Here is a 20,027-nt window from a genome sequence, read left to right as displayed (position 1 = left end):
CAAAAAGAGAAAAAGAAGAGAGAAGATAATTATAAAATATCAGAAGTACTATTTGTAAGAATGTGTAAATATTTGTTGACATCATTGTCAAATGTGACTACTTGTGACTGCAAATGGGTGTATACAATGAATGCTGAGAGGAAGAGGGATCAATTTATTTTTATTTTTAAATATTGGTCGAAATATCACAAAAAACAAGTTTATTAAACAGTTCACAACCATTACGTTAATGAATAATTAATTACAGTGAATTGACAAATTACCTAATTGACCATGTTATTCAGGAAAGACAGACATACAGCGAAATCGAAAGCCAGTGAAAAGGGGATACAAACAATTAAAAAGAAGGAATGTCGGCATTCACTCTAAGAAAGTACATACATCTGATTAATTTCAAGTCCTCAGCGTAAAAGGGGAAAAACAGGAACTTCATTGAAAGTATCCGCAATGATATTCGGGTTTACAGCCCTGACAGTCAGACCTTCATAGCGCAAATAAATTAGGCTTTCGCTTTTGTTAACACATATCGTTCACAAAAGGAACGTATCGTCTACGAATTCTAACACAGCGGGTCGCAAACAGAAATAAAGGCCAAATATGAACAGTTGTGTTGCACAGAACGAAAAAAAATCAATTAATTCTGCAGCTACTGGTAATATACTGAATTGAATGTCCATAGAATTAAATAAGAAAAGAACCAATGCGATACTTGCAGTATGAAAAAATAATGCTCGGTAAATGATCTGGCAAAAAGAATGCTATATAATCAAATACAACGTGCTACAATATGTTACAAGCATGCACGAAATTACTTGTACATTTTGATCTTTTATGCTGATTTTCAGTCTGTTAATTGTTTATCAGATGCACTTGTCTGCATTGGCAATTTACAATGTATTCAATAAAAGCCTTGTGGAAAATATGTCTAGCGAGAAAGTCTCTAATATTGTTTAATAAGAAGACATGAATTATTTCTGGTTCCAGATATTTTGATCCCAGTGACAATATGGGCTTAGTAAGCTATAGTAACTAGCATTGTTTTTTCGGATACACTGTGTATTCATAACTTGGATTGATTTTAACTCTAAAATTGTTCCCAGCATTCAATATGTATACTTTCTTTGTTTTTGCCATTAACAGATGGCCTCTCATATATATTTATTGAAGATGTAAAAGCTATCAGAATTTGAACTTGTCTGTATTTCATTTTTATCGTTCATGTAGTAAATTATATTGTTTTTGAATTCATCCAAAATATTGTGTTAATCAAGAACAAAATGTATTCTTTGCAATGATATTGATAGTTTACAATTTTTGTATTCTTGGCAATGATATCGATAGTTTACAATTTTTGTATTCTTTGCAATGATATCGATAGTTTAAAATTTTTGTATTCTTGGCAATGATATCGATAGTTTACAATTTTTATATTCTTGGCAATGATATCGATAGTTTACAATTTTTATATTCTTGGCAATGATATCGATAGTTTACAATTTTTGTTAACAGTTGGATTGTTTAGATGCAGATCTTTCTCTGGATGACCATAAGTCTCTGTCTGCATTTCACTATTTTAATATTACGTTCTGTTTATTGAGGGATAAAGGTTCACAGATGAGAAATATTTGCATAGAAGAAGTTCAGATATCATTGAAATGTATTCTGTTCATTTTGTACCTTTTATGTGGTAATGATTATATACTTTTTGAGTTAGCATTTTCAAAATTCTCTTTTCTCTAATTTCTTCCATTCATCAAACATTTTTTTTTATAGAAAGATACTGTATAGTCATCTTTACTAAGTCCTTGACGTTTTACCTTTCATAATAATTGATCTTGTTCCTGATTGCATTTTTTCCCTCGTACCTGCTATACTCATGGATGTCAAAACAAAGTCATCATACTTGATTCATTGTCATTTATTGCGTTGCTTGTCAAGTCCTAGATAATGTTTAGCTTACTGATAGTAGAATTGACTATCCCATAATAATTTATATCTTTCCTAAAGGTCAACCTCCTAAAATAGGTTTGAAACAATCCCTTATAATTGTTGACTAAACATCTGAAACAAAAAAAAAAACAAAACAACTACACCTGTAGGTATACCTGCTACTCTTGGGCCAGCTGCTGTTCAAAACTTAATTTTCATGCTACTTTGCATTTATTTGAAACATTTATACAGTGTTGTATCTCTCAGATAAAAATACTTTAATCCGGTTCAATTTTCGCAGTTTAAAATTCGTTTCCATTTATGCCGCACTAAGGTGAAATCTACTAAACACCCCCACCACCAGAAATAGTAACAGACTTTTTAAATGGTTTGTCAAGTTTTGATAAAACTCTTTTCAGTGTGCACAACACACATCATAGTAGATACCTTCCCGTTGATTCCTATATGGAGTTTAAAAAATGTGTAGAAGTAAAACACTTAAATGAGATAGACGACTTTTGACGCACTCAGAACAGAAAAGAGATTGACATCAGTTTCATAAGCGAAGGGAAAAGAAATGAGGATATATAACTTGCATTGTGGAAGAAAATCTGGCTAAAACAGAGAGGTAAATTACAACCGACGAAGCGTACATCCTCATGACAACCAAACTGTCATTGCTAAGGGACACGTTAGACACTAAATTACACATGTTTAAAAATATTGTAGAATAGCTCGAGCAGAAGCAATTAAGAGAAAGAGATGAAGATCAAGAACAAAGTCAGAGGACATGAAAAAATAATTGCGTATCATCTTCGAAGGAAAATGAAAAGCACATCCAACAGATAATGATCTTGAACAAACAGAGGACCAGCAAAAGGAACTGCCGAAGGAAAAAAAAGCACAGCAAACAGAAGAACTCGTATTTTTGTGGGACATATCCAGCGTATTGATATTGTCCTTTACAAACAGGTGTCTTCAACAAGACCAAATTCAGTTGCAAAGGCAGTTACAAAACAAAAATGTCTAAAGTTTTAGAGTGCAGACCAGCTACTCAAGAACTGCTATATACCTCAAGATTGAAATGTCGCAAATGTTGTGTAATTTGAAATATCCGGAAAACCACGTAGTAAATACAATTCTTCGTACATCATTACAAAGTTTAGATATGTTTGCAACAGCTAGTCCATAAAAGATAGGGCCATCGTCTTGATTTACTCTTGAGGAGATACGTTGATCTATTTGAATGTAAGTCTTAGTGTTTACGTTATCATGTATTGTGTACAAATACATCATCGTTTTATCGGCAAAAATCATGAACATGTGCCAGTGGTCCAGTGAATCCGATTTATTCATCAGTTATTTTGCAGCAATACGTCATATTTTATCGCTGACATTATGAAGACGTGATAACGTTCCGATGAATTTGGTAAAACGTCACTGTTAAGCTTTAATTGTAGCTACCGGTAGCTTTCTTGCCTTATCTGTGCTGAGTTTATAACCACGGACCTTTCGTTTTGTATTTCGATGGTTTACGTATACGTCACTTGGCTACAAACTAGTTACTTAACTGAAACATGTAAGCAGATGATATTTAATTAACTACACTCTAGTCTGACTGGTCTAGCAAGTTTTGAATTTGTAATTAGTACTGTTAGTATCACTATATAACATTTTTGTTGTATGTTTTTATTTATAGTAGTCAAGTTTTCATTAACTCAATAATTTTATGATACAGCTATAAAGGAGAAAGAGAGCACTGGAATAAATAGAACTTTCTTATGTATATCTATTTCAGGTGGGCCAAGATCTGTAGACAAAATTAATAAAGCAATTTAATATAACTGTAGCAGGAAAGTTGTACGTCTTTAGAGATTTGCAACCAGAACACCATTCCTAACTCTGTGAGCTAGGGCAAGCACTTATCAAGGGTTTTTGAAGACCTGTCTAATCCAAACAATTTGTGATCAAAAATAGAAGCCATACAAACAGCATTGTATTTTGTGGTTGAAAATAATAATTAGAATTACAATTTATTTTTCTTTATGTTGCATAAAGGCCTTATGACGGTTTGTGCAGAAGACCGAAAAGTGGTTATGAAGATATTTTTAGAAAAGGAGCCATGGTAAGAAGATATATGTTTTGCATTTTTATGAAAATCTCTTGGTAAACTCACTAGAACTATGTGGATGTTTTAAACAAATTGTATTGTGTTACGTCAATCATTACTAAATTCATTCAGCTCCAACAGAATGAGCTGAGTGCAGGCAGAAACATCTTTGAAATAAAAGTCGACTATATCTCTGCGTGCTTTTCTGACACTTACGATAGTAGAATTTATGTTTTCTTATACAAGATTTACATTAATATAAAAGTTCAAATAATGATGCAACAAAACACATGAATAAAGAGTGACGCCATATTTTGAATGATGTGACAAATGTACTTGAACATATTGAAAATGTATCTTATCTGTAAAAGAACGATATCAGACTTGTCTTTCAGATATGAAAACCCATTTTCCAGTGACTTAATACTTTGGATGCATAAAACTTGGCGCATAGTTAAGTTTCTATAACGGTAAAATTCCAAAGTATTCACGTGTTTATATGTATGAAATTCACCGACGTGGATGCCTATATCAAGATATTCCATATTTTCTCACGCAGGCTACTGTGTAATAAATGGAAACGAGATCATTTTCCAGACAGCTTAACATCTTCGGAATATTTGTGCACAGGTATAGTTATTGAGATCAAACGTACTATTTAAACTCAGACATTCGCATAGATACATATATAATAATTTGCTAGACCTAGGTTAAAATAGATCAGGTTGAACTTGAGGAGAATTCTTACAAAACAGTTGGAATAAATCTATGTTTGTTTTCATCATTCACATGTTTTAATATAATAAAAATTTTTTTTTTTTTGGGGGGGGCATAAAAAGTGGAGTTCATCAATATTAAATGCTGCGTTTCAATAGATCGTATCATGTCCTTAAAACAAAGTGTCGCACAATGCATTCTGCCCAAACTATATGAATATCGTGTTCATTTTTAAAATCACTGCAGGTTGTCATATAGACCAATATCTATGCAGTTTGTGATTTTTGAACGTTTTTAGAGTCAAGACACAATTGTAATTATTTACATCATATTTATCATATTAGTAAATTCTAATTCTGACACACACGTATATTTTGAAATAGTACAACATATATTCTAGAACTGGCAATAATTGCATTATTAAGTTTGAATTGCAAATCAATATCTAAGCCAATGTTTCAGTATTGCGTTGCATTTTATTTGGCATCGAGCATAGAGAAACTGTACGAAGTTATACTAAAGACTAATACTGAGCTCTCCTTCTGTTTCTAGCACATAACCAGTCGAGCAGTCTACAAATAAACTGCAGTTCTCAAAGAGGGACAACACATGGTAATTTCTTTTGCAAATAATAAACGTGAAGGTTATATAGATAAAACGTATCACGGTTATCTACACTATTTGTTACAGGAATATATTTTCAATCATATGTGGAAAATGTTTAATGTAGTACAAATTCAGCGTAATCAGCCTCATAGTGGTTTAATCGCAAGATCGATTTTCGGGATAATTTCAAGACACGTTTATTCTGTGTATTAATCTGATCTGATATGCTTGATTTGGGCGAAGATGAGGAACAATATGTTGTTCAGCTTATTGCTTTTCAAGCTTAAACATTTAAACTTGAATTAGTAAATATTTCCACTATCGTGTCTATCTATCGTGTCCTCATTAAAATGATACCTTGCCGGATGTTTAAGCCCCATTAAAATAATAATTCGTGATATAGAAAATGGTGTTTCTCTTCAAATTCTTTCCTTAAAATGTAGCTCCATTTTATGCCAATTCTTTGCGTTCATATGGTCAGGTTTAGTCTGAACCACGAGAGGTCGCGTACTTGTGCATGTACCACTTGTGATCGCGAACATGATTGTGCATATACTGATACCCACTGCTGTGACAATGTAGGCGATACCACGCCTTGTTTGCGAAAGATGATTTGCATACGCTCCGCCCGTGTTGTGTCCACATCGAGGAACAGGCTGATAATCATCCGAAGCTGGCAAACTGGGATACGTAGGTCCTTTTTGGTCAATGCTGGCAACCTCTAGCTGTTGTACTCATTCGTCTTCTAGCTGATTAATGTCATCTTTTATCTCCTTGTGTAACGTTTCGTCTTCGGTTTCGGTCAACCTTACAGTTTCTTGACTGATGTACATATCGAAAACTGTAAGCTCCACAAGGTTTTAGTAGCGTGTACTCAGAGCGCGACCCAGTGACGAACTCGATGTCTATCAGCAGTTGTTATCGATTGGGATTTCTTCTCGAGCTGTGGCAGTTATTTGTAAGACCTGCTGCCCACAAACACTCGAATGGATCTAAAATTACTTGGGTCGTTTTGTGTGTTAGTACAAACCAGTTCCATCCCCCCTTTCTATCTGAAATTACTCCAGCCTATGCGTTCGTCAGTAATCCCCTTGCTTTGCCATGCGCATGTAACTCGGCTATGTGTTGCTCAAGTCCCATAGCTTCAGACAGATCTTGCTTCTAAGTGGAACGTCATCGTCTTTTCTCTGGCGCAAAAAGAGATTTCAGCCAATGAATCTTCTGCTTCATTAGATTCGATGGTGAATGCGGTTTCATCTTCCACGGGTAGCACATCTTCATGACCGTCAAAGCAGATCATTTTAATGTCTACATATATGTAAATCAAGCACTCGTGCGACACAAATACAAATCATAATATATTACTGGAAGAACATGCGAACTGAATATCAATAAACTTAAGCAAGGTACAGCACAGAAAAAAACTCGACCCATTTCACTCCCACCACCACGCATTTAGCCTTGAGAGAGTACGGATCACAGTCATTGTGACTAATAATCTGATTTACATATACCACAAAACAGATTGCTAAAACTTTACGAGCAAAGACGTCATTGTGCCCGGCACAGTTGCTTTGAGCGGCTGCTCATAAGTTCTGGACACGAACAGTACAATTGTAAATACCAGCGTCAAAAGGATCAGTGTGAAGCTTGAAGGAAACGAATTGGCATGCATTGACGATGCCGATGGTTCATGCGTTTGCAAGAAGAGCGGACAAACACTGATGATGAAGGTAAACAAAACGACGTTTCTATGCGTGTCAGTACTCTCAATGTTGTCGCTACTACCCAGCATGATACATCAGTTTGCTGCTGCGTTTGGGAATCTCTTATTAAACAAGATCGCCGCTATTGCTTAACCTGCTTGAAGCAGCTGTTCCGTTTTTAGTGCCGTTTTCATATTTGTGCTTGTTGCCTGTTTTCATCTACGTTATTGTGTTCATTATATATTGGATGTTAAATTCGTATGTGTTTCTTCATCTCCTTGTTTTGGAAATTAGAACAATTAGACTTTTTCTCAGCTGTCTTGCTCCACTGTTTTTGAACAAACCGCCATCACTTGATACTCGCCAGTCAACCTGTTTATGCTACGATGGACCCTCATCATTTGCTTTAAATGATCACTCCTTGGCTTTCCACACTACATTGTGCTCTAGGCTAAACGAACTGGGACTACATTCATCATTACCTAAATGTAAACAGAAGCGAAAAAAGAAACGTTGTTTCAAAGCTAGCCGGCGTAGAACAGGAAGAATAATTCCAGTTATCTCCCTTATTTCGGCTCAACAATTTAAAAAAAATTCGACCGTTAATTTAGATAACCTAATTCAAATCCCTATTAATTCGTCAACCTTTGTGTCAACTATCCAATATATACCTCTGCGTATTGCATTATTCAATACCCATTCAGTAGGACCACCGGAAAAGCGCACAGAAATAGTTAATTTTATCAACGACCAGAATACTGACGTCTTTTTCCTGACAGAAACATGGCTAAAAACATCAGGCGATGAGCTCAAGTGTGTGGATCTAACACCCACTGGTTACTCCATCAAGTCGTCCCCCTGTAATTCTCGCGGAGGTGGAATTGCTGTCATCACAAAGAACTCCATGATAAAACGTATTAACCACACCACAACATTCAATTTCGACCACACATCGTTTGAACTAGTCCAAACCACACTCACAATGGAACAAAGGTCAGTCTATTTTTTCTGCCTAAACCGCCCTCCTCCTAGTAGAAAAAACAAGCTGGCTGACTCTCTCTTTTTGGAGCAGTTTCCGAATCTCCTCAGTTCCGAATTCGATAGGTGGCATCCTGATTATTCTTGGAGATTTTAAGTGTCACTTTGACTGTCCCGGAAACCCAAATACATCAAAACTCATAGATTCCATTAATGTTTTCAACCTCAAACATTCAGTTAACCAACCCACCCATAAACATGGTCACATTTTAGACTGGATTCTTCATAGACCTTATGATAATATTCTACGGTCCTCCCTGGTATCCGATGACCTTGCATCAGATCACCTCTGCATTATATGCCATCTTGACGTATCAGTCCCTAATCCTCCACCTGTATCTGCTACTAAGAGAAACCTCCGTATGATAAATAGAACCAAATTAATGCACGACATCCAAGCTGAACTAACAACTTGCTTACCTCCTACAGCAGAAAAACTCGATAACTGCCTGCATTCATTGCTTGACAAACATGCCCCAGTTACCAAGTGCAGAGTATCAATTCAAAAGTGTTCTCCATGGTATAGCAGTGTTAGGGACCAGTTTTGCACTGCTAAATGAGACCGCCGTAAAACTGAGAGGCTTTGGCTTTCCACCAGACTCACTATTCATAAGCAAATCTATGAAGCCGCTAAGAAGAATGTCACAAATATAGTCCATGCAGCGAAATCAGCCCAATATACTACTAACATCATGTAAAGTTCCAGCCGCAAAGAGCTCTTCGGGATTACTAACAAGCTAATGTCAAGGAACAAATCTACACCACTTCCAACTACCTTCTCTCCAGTCGACCTTCCGGACATGTTTGCAAATTTCTTCCGTGACAAAGTGCAAATCATTAGAGATAGGCTTGACACCACAATTTCAATTGACTCGACGTCACCATACAGTTGTTATACAGAATTTGAGCGGCAACAATTAGCAGCATTTGAACCTGTCTCTATGGATTTCGTACGTACAATCCTGATGAAGAGTGCACCAAAGTCATGTGAACTTGATCCAGTTCCAACATCACTGCTGCTTGAGTGCTTAGATCCAGTATTGCCTTCAATAAGTGATGTTAGTAATACCTCTCTCTCATCTGGGGAATTCCCATCATTTTTCAAAACTGCCATTGTAAAGCATCTGCTGAAGAAACCAACACTTGACCGTAACGATTTTAAAGAACTACCGCCCAGTTTCTAATCTCCCATTCATGCAAAAATATCTTAGAAAAGGTTGTTCTATCCCATCTTGTATCTCATCTAAATTCAAACAGTCTTTTTAGCAATGTACAATCTGCATATCGCCCTTGCCACAGTACTGAAACTACTCTTCTAAAAGTAGTTAATGACATTCTGTCTGCGTTGGATAGCGGAAAGATTACAGTTCTCGCCCTCCTTGCTTTTTCTGCAGCATTTGACACAATATACCATGGTATATTACTTCACCGTCTCCAGCATGTATTTGGCATTCATGATACAGCTTTACTGTGGTTCAATCGTATACTCATTATTCCCAGTATGAAAACAAAGTCATATGGACAGCGTTCTTTTGCATACCAGGGCCCAGCAACGTGGAATGAATTGCCCACTGAACTTAGACACAAAGACACAGTGATCACATTCATGAGGGCTCTCATAACTCACTTATTTCGACTGCAAGAACAAACTTAAAGACCTAATAATGGTTCCTACCTTAAATATTCTCAGCATGTTTTTTCAATGTTTTTTAATTTCATGGTGTTTGTTTTTGTAATCATATCATTGTATGTTTTTTATCTTATAGGTGTTGTCTTATGTTGTAAAGCACTTAGAGCATCGAACGATTAGGCGCTATACAAAGTCCTCATTATTATTATTATTATTATTATTATTATTATTATTATTATTTGTGCCGCTCAACTTTGGGCTTCTAAAGGTTCACATGACGTAATGCCAGTACGGTCTACACAGTCCCCTTCCGCTGTGCACCTATATTTATTTGTCTTGAGGTCTACTTTTCGTTCCATTTGTCGTCCATGTTAATTTTTTGCAGTTTTTCGAGGACATATATTGTGGTCCTCTTGTTTTAGCAGGTGTACGGGAAAACATAAGTTGGTGTATATATCGAATTGCCCCACATCTTGCCATAGGCAACTGTCCTCTTATGAGCAGGAATAACGGAAAAGCCGACTCTTGTGTCACAGGCGAGCTTCCTCTTTCGACAAAGTTGTGTCGATGCTATTTGTGTGCACCAAAAGCGCAGTGTTGCTTAACCCACTGAGAAGCTTGTGGAGCAGGATACGCATGCGATTTAGGAAAAAGTGCAAATCGGGTCGGAAGCCATTAGAAAGCTCTAGCCTTGCCTGATCAATGACTAAGTGGATGTATGAATCCAGTATTGTGTCCTTTATCTTGTCGTTCTTGAGGTGCCACACAGGCGGCCTTGTTATATCATCTAGCCGGAAGTACGTGCACTAGGTTAGTTACCTAATTCTTGGCTTGCTGTTATGCAGCTGCGGTAGGATCTTGGAGGTTTTATAGGGTAGACCTTTGTGGAAAGGTTTCTGAGAACGGCGAATCCAACCCTAAAACAAAGTCATGCTTCGAGGGGATCAGAATTGGGGCGGTGGTTCCGACCTGTACTATGTTAAATCGTTGGACTTGACAGACTGGGTTGTCACTAAGCTTCTGCAGGCAATACAAATTGGAGACAATAGTTTAGCAATTATGAAGGCGCGAGCGACTTAATGTAACTGACCGTCTTGGATGAAGTGCGAGAGTTTGCAGTTTTTATTTATTGGGTAGCTTATCGATCAGAACGTGTCAGTAGCGCTTTTCGATCCATTTCTAGTGGTTGTTTACATTATATCCAGTCAGAGAGTGCTGTACCCGGCAAGAGCCATGCCTACCGGAACAGAAAAGCCACCTTCAACGACGCAGTTCCCGCAGGAACAATACATGTCTCTTTGTTGTGCGGAGCACTGTAGAGCTCGCAGATAAGATCAACGAGTCACTTGCCAGTAATGTAAACCAATCTTTTACATTCTTTATGCACTTATGAAAGGTCTAGTAGTTTCACCATGACTTTGGCAGAGACAATCGGAATAATTATCTCTTCCGTGTTGCTGATGCTAGATGATTTGTCGCTAAGCTTGGGGCTGGTCTTAGGTGCGGAGGCTTTACTCCGGCAGGATATATTTTAATTTTATTTTTATAGAGTCCCATGGTATTGAATGCTAAAAGTCTCTAACTTTTCATCCCTTTTATTTACTCCAAATGTTAGGTTCGTTTTGGCTAAATTAATAGGTAGGATACAATAGGTTTTCATGGTCTTAAATTTTCAAGCACCGTTTTGCAATCGTATCCAAACGTACCGTAAAATAGGTACATATATTCTGTTTCTCTACATCATTGAAAAGTTGCGTGGATTGAATTGATAATGATGAAATACTTTTGTTTATTTGTTGTCCAATATATGACAGATTGTTTTAGCAACAAAAAAGGACACACAAAACTATTTACTGATACTAATAGTTTAAAATTTGTATAACAGGATATGATTTATGCATAATAGCTATATAATTATAATTATCTACATCGTAGGGTAGTTTTTTCTGTTCTGATACTTTTTATGACGTGTGTATTGCAAACTTCAAGCATTTAGTTTACAAATAATGCCTGTGATCACTCTAATCTTTAACAGATTTTAATTTGAATGTACATTCGCTCTTTATTGTCACTAAAACCGCCATATAGAAGTACGCTTAACAGGTCAACATGCCGTCGTCTATCTCTATTTCAATTATACTAACATGATTGATATAAATTAGTTTAAACACTTCACCAATATTGGCAAATATATAAATTCAAATCGAAATAATTTTACGTCCCCTTATTATATGCATATCATTTAAACCAAAGCAAAATGTGTTTTGATGGTATGTATACATTATTCTTTATCGCGTTGAACACAGGCCCCACAGCATAATCATATAGCACCGATACTTTTCATACTGATCATAACATTTATGTTCTTAATTCATTCAGGTAAATCCAAGTACGAATTTCTTTTGAGCGGCTTGTACCTCTCTAAGAGCAATGGTAAATATTAAATTTCGTAAATGTCCATCTTTTACTTTCGTTTGTTTTCTGGCCAAATTTAGATGTAAAATATGAGATAAATGTTTAATGTCATTATCCAGTTTGTCTCTACTTAATATGTTTAAATTGTTTTTGTTCTCTGTCAAAATGCATGTGTTACGCTTATTTAATTTAATGAATGGGTCTCTTGAAACATTCGAATTTTTTAAATGATGCGTTTTAAAATATGGGAAAAATCCTTTAAAACCTCGTCCAAAATATTGATTGATGCCAAGACAAACTTATTTTCATTAATATTTATGGAAAATGAATCTGAAAATCGTTTAGTGATGATTCTATTATTTTGTTCTCATTTGGTTTGGTTTTGGCATATGAAGTGTTCAAGCGCTCCCATTGATTTATTTTAGCAGAATTATTTCAAAATTTATTTCACGATTTTCATGTGTTGATCCTAAACAAGATCCCTTTAAAAAGGAGATGGTGACTATATATGTCAGTTATGATCAGGTGTCTGTGTTGAAATGACTTAGAGGCATTTTGCAAAGATAAGCATTTTGCATATAAGTTCACTTTAGACACGCAGGCACTTAAATAATGCAGATACGTTTGGGTGTATCACTGAGTTACTGTAGAGAGGTTTTGCAGTGGTATCTCATAGAAAGTGTCTCATGACGACACGTTAATATAGTTCCGCAGATTCAAACATTGTTTAATAATGTCATGCCGTTGTGTGCTTTAATATTTTTTATCGCCTTTAAGTACATCAGAAACGTATGCTCTTTCTCACGATGATCACAAAACAACATAGTTATACCAATTGCTGCTTAATGGCCAAAAGGCAGCATGGTAATGACCAATGGCGACGTTGGACAACACCAATTCAGAAATTATACCCTTTAATTCTATAAAATTCACAGCAAAATACGATTCTATTTAATTGTAAAATAAACGATAAGTTATCGAAATAGTGTTTTACTTAAAAATTTGAATATATATATTCCTGAAAAATCCTTCATAACTTGACTGCCAGTATGATTCGGTCAATAATTGATTCAAGATTTCTGGGAATGTGAAGCACAAGTAATGACACAGAATAATAATGGCGTAGACACATGCCACTCAGTTCAGTGAATTCTGATATACAACTGCAGTCCCGTGATATTCTGTCTTCGATGTCGCTGGTGGAGTAATTTTTTAATTTTGATTTTTAATGTTTTCCTATCTCTTCTCGGGATGGGCATACCAAAATATATGAATGATTAGTGATTTCTAATTTTCAAAATCCTCTAAGTCATCATGGTTAGTAAATTTTTATTTTGATTTTCAGTGTTCTCGAATCATACGTAATAAAACAGAATGTTTTTCTGATCAAAGTAAAATTATGAAATGTTTGCCTTTTCTCCCTAGTCAGTTCTCTTCCTCCTTCCCCCTTTCATAGTAACGTCTTCTTCCATGTCTGAAACATGCTATTAAGCCGATAAAAATGTTATTATTAGTAGTATTGCTGTTATTGTTGTTGTTTTGTTGTTTGCGTGTTTAGTGGCTGTTCTGGAAGTTAATTCTGTTTCCACATTTGACAGGGCCTCGCACAAGCGTACGTGTTGTAGGTACAGGAGGAGAAGAAGAGTCAGTTTCTAACACACAAAAGACTGCATCTACACTTAAAAGCATATATAGTATGACCCCTTCAGAAGATAGTACGACCCCTTCACAAGAATATAATTGGTTCACACAGGCATCGAAGGAATGGACCAACCGTTCCGGAGGTACACAATGTATCTTTTAAATGGCTATGTTGCAGATTATTGTCCTTATTACATCTATAATATCATTTTATGTAATTGTTTTCTTACTTTCACTTTTCTGTTTTGTTTTTTGCTCACGTATTTCATACGCATTGTTTTTGTTTCTAAAGTGTATTAGCAGAACTTGACAGACATGTTGATATCGCTTTATATGGTGGAGGCATATGGGCTTTTTACCACGGTCATTTTATCAGTACGTCCAACATATACCCCATACATGACTATTTTTGAGTCATACTTAGTATGTTTTAGTACATTACAGGTTTCTTTCAAAACCTTGAAGACATTAAGTCACTTTTAATATATGCATAATAAGTTAAAATGGAAGTTAAGTGCCGTTTGAAGTCAGAAAACTGATGAGAGTCAGAAAACTTATGAGGGTACATATAATATTGTCCATTTAAAAAACAAAAAACAAAAATCAAATAAAAACTTTATTCTTTCAATTATTATTATTATTATTATTATTATTATTATTATTATAACAGAACATTGTGAAGAGAATTGTGCAGGAGGTATGGCTGCCGCTGTTATCGTGTCTTTCCTAGTTGGAGCCATCACAGGAGTCGCCATCTTAGTCTTAATATACATCCATAGGACAAAACGACTGTACGTATAGCACTAAAAAAAAACAACCTATCGTATCACACTGACAAAACACCTGTACTTACAGCACCCACAAAACAACTACGTATCGCACTCACAAAACAACGTCAGTAGATACTTCAGTGGATACGTCAGGGGAGCTATTTCCCCTTTCAAATAAAACAGAGAGCAATCTAAATCTTCTGTCAGATATTCTACTGGGAATAAATCCTTACTCCCCTCTCGTTATGTCAGATATCTTTCTATCTGAATTCAAACAGATACCAAATGCTATCTAGTAAAGCTAAACCTGACAGACCATTACAAATCCTAGCTTCATAAGATTAATGTACTTCCTAACGGCTATTCCATCCTGACTTCCATTAACCTCACATGAGACATAACAGTTCCGTTCTCGTCGAAATTACAAAAATTAAAAGATTCATTACATGACTTAACTACGTTATTTTCAGCGAATACACACATTCGAGTCTTAGCATACACGAAATCATCTAAGATCAATGAATTCAAATGGAATCTTGTAACTCATGTCAACTAAAGTAATGCATGATATCTTAGAATACTTAATTCATATACAAACCAGACGACAAGTTCAAACAATTCGCCAAACATATGTAAAGAAGATAATTGTACGAATTCAGATAGATGAACTCAAACATAGTTATACTCATATCAAGAGAACTGATCTACAAATGTAAACAAATAAATTCATGCAAATATAAGCAAATAAATTCAAACAAGCCATTATTTTAGTATCAACGAATTACACGAGACTGACGCAAATACATCGTGCTTTCAAGCTTTGTTCGCTTCCAAATTCAAAGTCCCTTATATTTTCACTCTTGCGGGAAAATGCAGACTGACACGAGTTTTCGACGAGGACAATTTTAAAACTATGAAACGTCGTGTGGGTACCACGCCCCTTATTTGGCGTAACCAATCAGGATCAAATATATCTACCACCTTTTATGACAAGTCGCAAAAATTGCGGTGAGGCTGATTTCTAGATTTCCAAACCTGATTCTGGTCAGTTTGAATTCTGACAGTTCCGATATTAAATCGAAGTTAACCTTCCCTTTTCTAGTCAGTCTGACGGCAAAATAACGAAGGCTTAATTACGTATCACTTCCTCTCCCGACACAGACATTATACATCATTGCAGTATAGCGATTTTGCAAGCATCTGTCCCCATAAATCTAATTGATTGATCTCTGACCCCAAGTTAATGTGCTTTTCATAGATCGACATAAATTTGCACCGTATTTTAATAGCCGACGTGTTAATATTACATTTTAGTGATTAAATTAGAATATTAGAAGGGACCGCTGCGTCTGGCTGCATCTTTTCGGTCGCAGTCAAATTCAAGCACAACAAAATACAATGTAAAACGAAGAAATAGCTCCATAAACATTTTAGACAATATTGAAAAACTGACCTACTTTCACTTATCATCAGCCATTTTTGTTATTATCTAACATCCACATATTTTTCATTGAAAGAATTACTTTTCATGAGTTCAGACTCATTTTAATTTTAATTTCCATTTTAATTTTCTAGTTTAATTTCATTTTATTTTTCAGTTGCTTCCAAACAAAGCCGAAAACTGATATCAAGGTATTCCACTCTTTTTCAGCTTACATAGTAGCTTTAATTGGCTACTTCAAAATATCATAATTCAGTAATGCTAAAAAACTGACACTGGCACGCGGCTATTCATTTGCTTTACAAATATCCTCTTGCAGGCAGATCCAGTGATAGTTGGGAACATTGTGTGCATTATCAGCTCAGTCATGTTAACTCTTGAAATACTGTAATACTGTGGGAATATTTCCTCAAATATATAGCCGATACACCATAACCAACAATGTTTGAATTATTTAAATGATCAGTTGTCATCAGTTGTTGTCTTTTATGTTTAATATTTGATATTTAAAAATAGATCATATATATATATATATATATATATATATATATATATATATATATATATATATATATATATATATATATATATATATATATATATATATATGCATACAGTATTTAGATAACATGAATTTGCCCAACATGTTGCTTTAGTCTTTCAAATTCAATCACTCAGATGTATTAGATAACAATTGTAACTGCTGTTAATATCGATTTTATCTTTCTGCATCCCAATCATGTCACCATTTTTGCGACTACCATAACCTAAATACGTTGCATGACAGGCTAAAGATTGCAGTAAAGAAAAGAGAAACAGTCAACTGGCAAACAAAGAAACAAACAAAATCCTCGGATGATGATAACAACCGGATGTATATCTACTTTCATGTTCTGTTTTGTTTGTTTTAGCTTGCATCCCAGACAGCCCTTTCAAAGAGAGGTGCTGAAAGTGAGAACGGGGTCAAAAGTAGACCTGCGAAAGAGGAGATCTTAACGGAAGTATATCAGTATGAAGATATCTACTCAAGTGTAAGGCGGGCCAAAACTTACGACGCTTTGAAATATGACATTGTAGCAAATGGCGGCCATGGGGTTCCTGGATATAGTTCTGTAAATGATTACGACAGTATCCGAAACAGTAACGTAAGCAATGCATCTGTTCTAGAAAGTGATTCTGTTACAAATAGTCCCTGCATCACTTACACTCGTAAGCTAGCATCACATGAATCTGTTGAGATAGGCGCTAGTGGCTTTCCCATTTTGACAACGAAGCTTAAACCCATAAACGGCTCCGCAGAGGACATATCTATTTCAGGTGACGCGTCTGGCGATGAATCAAAGTCACATGACTACTTCATTCTGGAGGCAACACCTGGTGTTAGAGGCATTGATAAAAGCATAGATGTATGTAGCAGAAAAGAAAATGGCAATGGACCAAATCCTGCGAGATATCAGCTGGACTCTCAAAGCGAGGCAGAGAATTCGAATGATCAAAACGACCCCGAGAATTATTGCCGGCAGAGTCACGTGTATTATATTCTAGAAGCACAGAAGAATCAGAGTGATGAAATTGTTTCAGAAACAGAACGGAATATTTGTACATATATGAATACCCAGACGGTACAAAATCCAATAAATACCAAATATGAAACAAAGGAGAAATCACATAAAAGTTTAACAACAAATGATCCTTCGATCGAACAAACAGATCACGTGTATTTTGTACTCGAACGCCAAGACAGACGACATTAGTGTATAAAAGGAATATATATATATAGGGAAGCTCGTGCATGGGAACTAGGCGACATTATGCGCAGCATGGTTTCGATTCCAGCTGTGAATGGATTATTACTCTCTAACCTGTTGGATTATATTGATGTCATTATTAATTAATTTGTTTGATATAATCATATAATCGTACCTCTCTTTTTGCCATGTAGATGTTATTGTATAATTATAATTTAATGCGTTTGGGCCTCTCAATATAAATCCAGTGGATTTCTACATGTAGCTGAGTGCCAACCGAGTGAGCGCCACGAAGCCATCCGTTCGACCTACTTCTATCCTTTGTGGGGACCAGCGCAGGGCTGTGATGGTGGGGTGCTGGTTTACATTAGCTAGGCTACAGTTGATGTTTGCAGCGTTCTGGGTTAGAATACCTGCTTATAACGTTGCGTGTTTGTGTGTGTGTGTGTGTGTGTGTGTGTGTGTGTGTGTGTGTGTAACACTCTTCATGCAGTAATGAACATGACTCCAGTTGAGACAAATAATGAATAAAAGAAAGAAGAAAACAAAAACAGATCAGAAATATTGATCCATTTATTTGCTTTCCTGACAACTGTGACACGTCCCTAGCTCCGAAATCAAAATTGGTGAAACAGTCAAAATTGGAAATAAAATATAAAAAAAATAGCTGAGAAAACGAGACAATTAATTTTAAGTGATCTCGTACTTAATAATGTGTTAGATTTGACGGAAAATTACTGTCAAAGTAAAGTTTACGAACGACAAGAGTTATATGTATAAAACAAATATAAGGAGAAAAAAAAAAACAATTAGATTTATGAATACAGTTGGAATATCATATTTCAAAGATTGATGAAAAATAACGTTTCAACTAGAGTTCATGTTGTTTATGGTTAAACATTAAAATGAACGTTTTTTGTCAATACAGACCATTCGTGTAGTTATTTGTCATATATGTATAGTTCAAATATATGCAGATTTTGAAATCTGTGATTCTCAGGTCATGAATAAGCTATTTCATGGAAGGTGTGTTTTGCCAACTAGTCACAGATTAAATATATATGAACCTCTCTGGAGTTGACCGAGATGAAGTTGTTGTTTTCAGGATAAATACGGTGTTTTAAAGACGAGTAACATCAAATGGAATGACATAGTTCGTAGAGTTCTCGTTGCTACTACAGATAATATTCCAGTATTTACTGACGGCAGTAGAATCAGAGACTCGAATATATCAATCGCAACTATTAGAAATGAAATTGAAAAAGGTGTTGCTAATCGTTTACGATCTACCAATGATACGATGACAGATGAACGCAGCATGAACGGAAATAAAATAGTTGTTTTAAGAGATCCAACATCTGATGAAGATGTCGCAACAAAAAATATGTAGACAATAACTATACAATAGTATGTACTAAATTAACCACGCTGCGAGCTGAATATGACTTTCACGTAAATATGTTTTCAAATCTCCGTAGAAACTTTCGAATACTTAATGAAATCGCAGATGATTTCTTTGGAAGTACGTTGAATGTTGACGTAAAACACTCTGAAATTAACACAAAAATCGGCGATATTAAAGCAGCTATATCAGATATTGAAACGATTTTAAAAAAGTAGAAGATATTATAAGTGGAATTCCTGATATCGTTAAAACAATTAATTTGATTTAAATTCCCCACAAGCAGATTATCAACATAGTATACACAGTGTCATCAGGATTCTCAACATGGTCACAGCAAGATAACACTATCAAACATACTGCAGAAGTTACTGGTGTGTACAGGCTGTCCGTGTTCAGCGGTGCAAAATTTAGTACGTTTACTACGTATCATCGGCGTCATTCAACCGATAATTTTTCTGGAACCGTGTCTATTGTGTTAATTAAAGGAGACGTAGAAACATTTATACTGGAATCATCTGATAAAAGATTAACCGCAGCGTCTTACTGGTGGTGCCTGAAATTTGTCGCTGAAACACCTCAATTAATTACTAAAACAAATATAATGAACCTTCCAATCAATGTTCAGAAATTTAGGTACAATCAAGCACGATGGCAAACAAAACTAAAAAATATCGTTGACGAGTATAGAGTAAAAATATATAAAAAAAAAAACCGTGTAGTTGTTATCTACGTTGTTGTTTATACGGTTTCGGATGTTGTTACTGGTGCTGGATTATTATTATCATCAGTACCAATGAAGACGCCGTAATTTTAACTATTTGTATTTCTTCGTCATCTTCTATTGCCGGTATTTTTAATATTATCGCGAAAA

General features: G+C 35.5%; 1 protein-coding gene across 2 annotated transcripts in view; it reads left to right on the top strand.

The window, feature by feature from the left end:
* LOC149796211 (uncharacterized) overlaps positions 1 to 18,674 on the top strand; it is a 60,136-nt gene extending 41,462 nt beyond the window's left edge. For both annotated transcript variants that reach the window (XM_089966167.1, XM_089966166.1), the window contains exons 2-9: positions 3,988 to 4,054; positions 4,599 to 4,669; positions 5,309 to 5,368; positions 12,116 to 12,169; positions 13,750 to 13,935; positions 14,463 to 14,583; positions 16,161 to 16,194; positions 16,915 to 18,674. In XM_089966167.1, the coding sequence (XP_089822293.1) occupies positions 3,993 to 4,054; positions 4,599 to 4,669; positions 5,309 to 5,368; positions 12,116 to 12,169; positions 13,750 to 13,935; positions 14,463 to 14,583; positions 16,161 to 16,194; positions 16,915 to 17,757 (1,431 nt within the window). In that variant the 5' untranslated portion in view covers positions 3,988 to 3,992 and the 3' untranslated portion in view covers positions 17,758 to 18,674. The remainder of the gene's footprint in view (positions 1 to 3,987; positions 4,055 to 4,598; positions 4,670 to 5,308; positions 5,369 to 12,115; positions 12,170 to 13,749; positions 13,936 to 14,462; positions 14,584 to 16,160; positions 16,195 to 16,914) is intronic.
* The last annotated feature ends 1,353 nt before the right edge of the window (positions 18,675 to 20,027 follow it).

This window comes from Sinohyriopsis cumingii, chromosome 7 (assembly GCF_028554795.1).
Source record: "Sinohyriopsis cumingii isolate HCF-2022 chromosome 7, ASM2855479v2, whole genome shotgun sequence".
NCBI lineage: Eukaryota > Metazoa > Mollusca > Bivalvia > Unionida > Unionidae > Sinohyriopsis > Sinohyriopsis cumingii.
The sequence above is the reverse complement of the archived record's forward strand: the minus strand, read 5'-3'. Positions and strand labels throughout refer to the sequence as shown.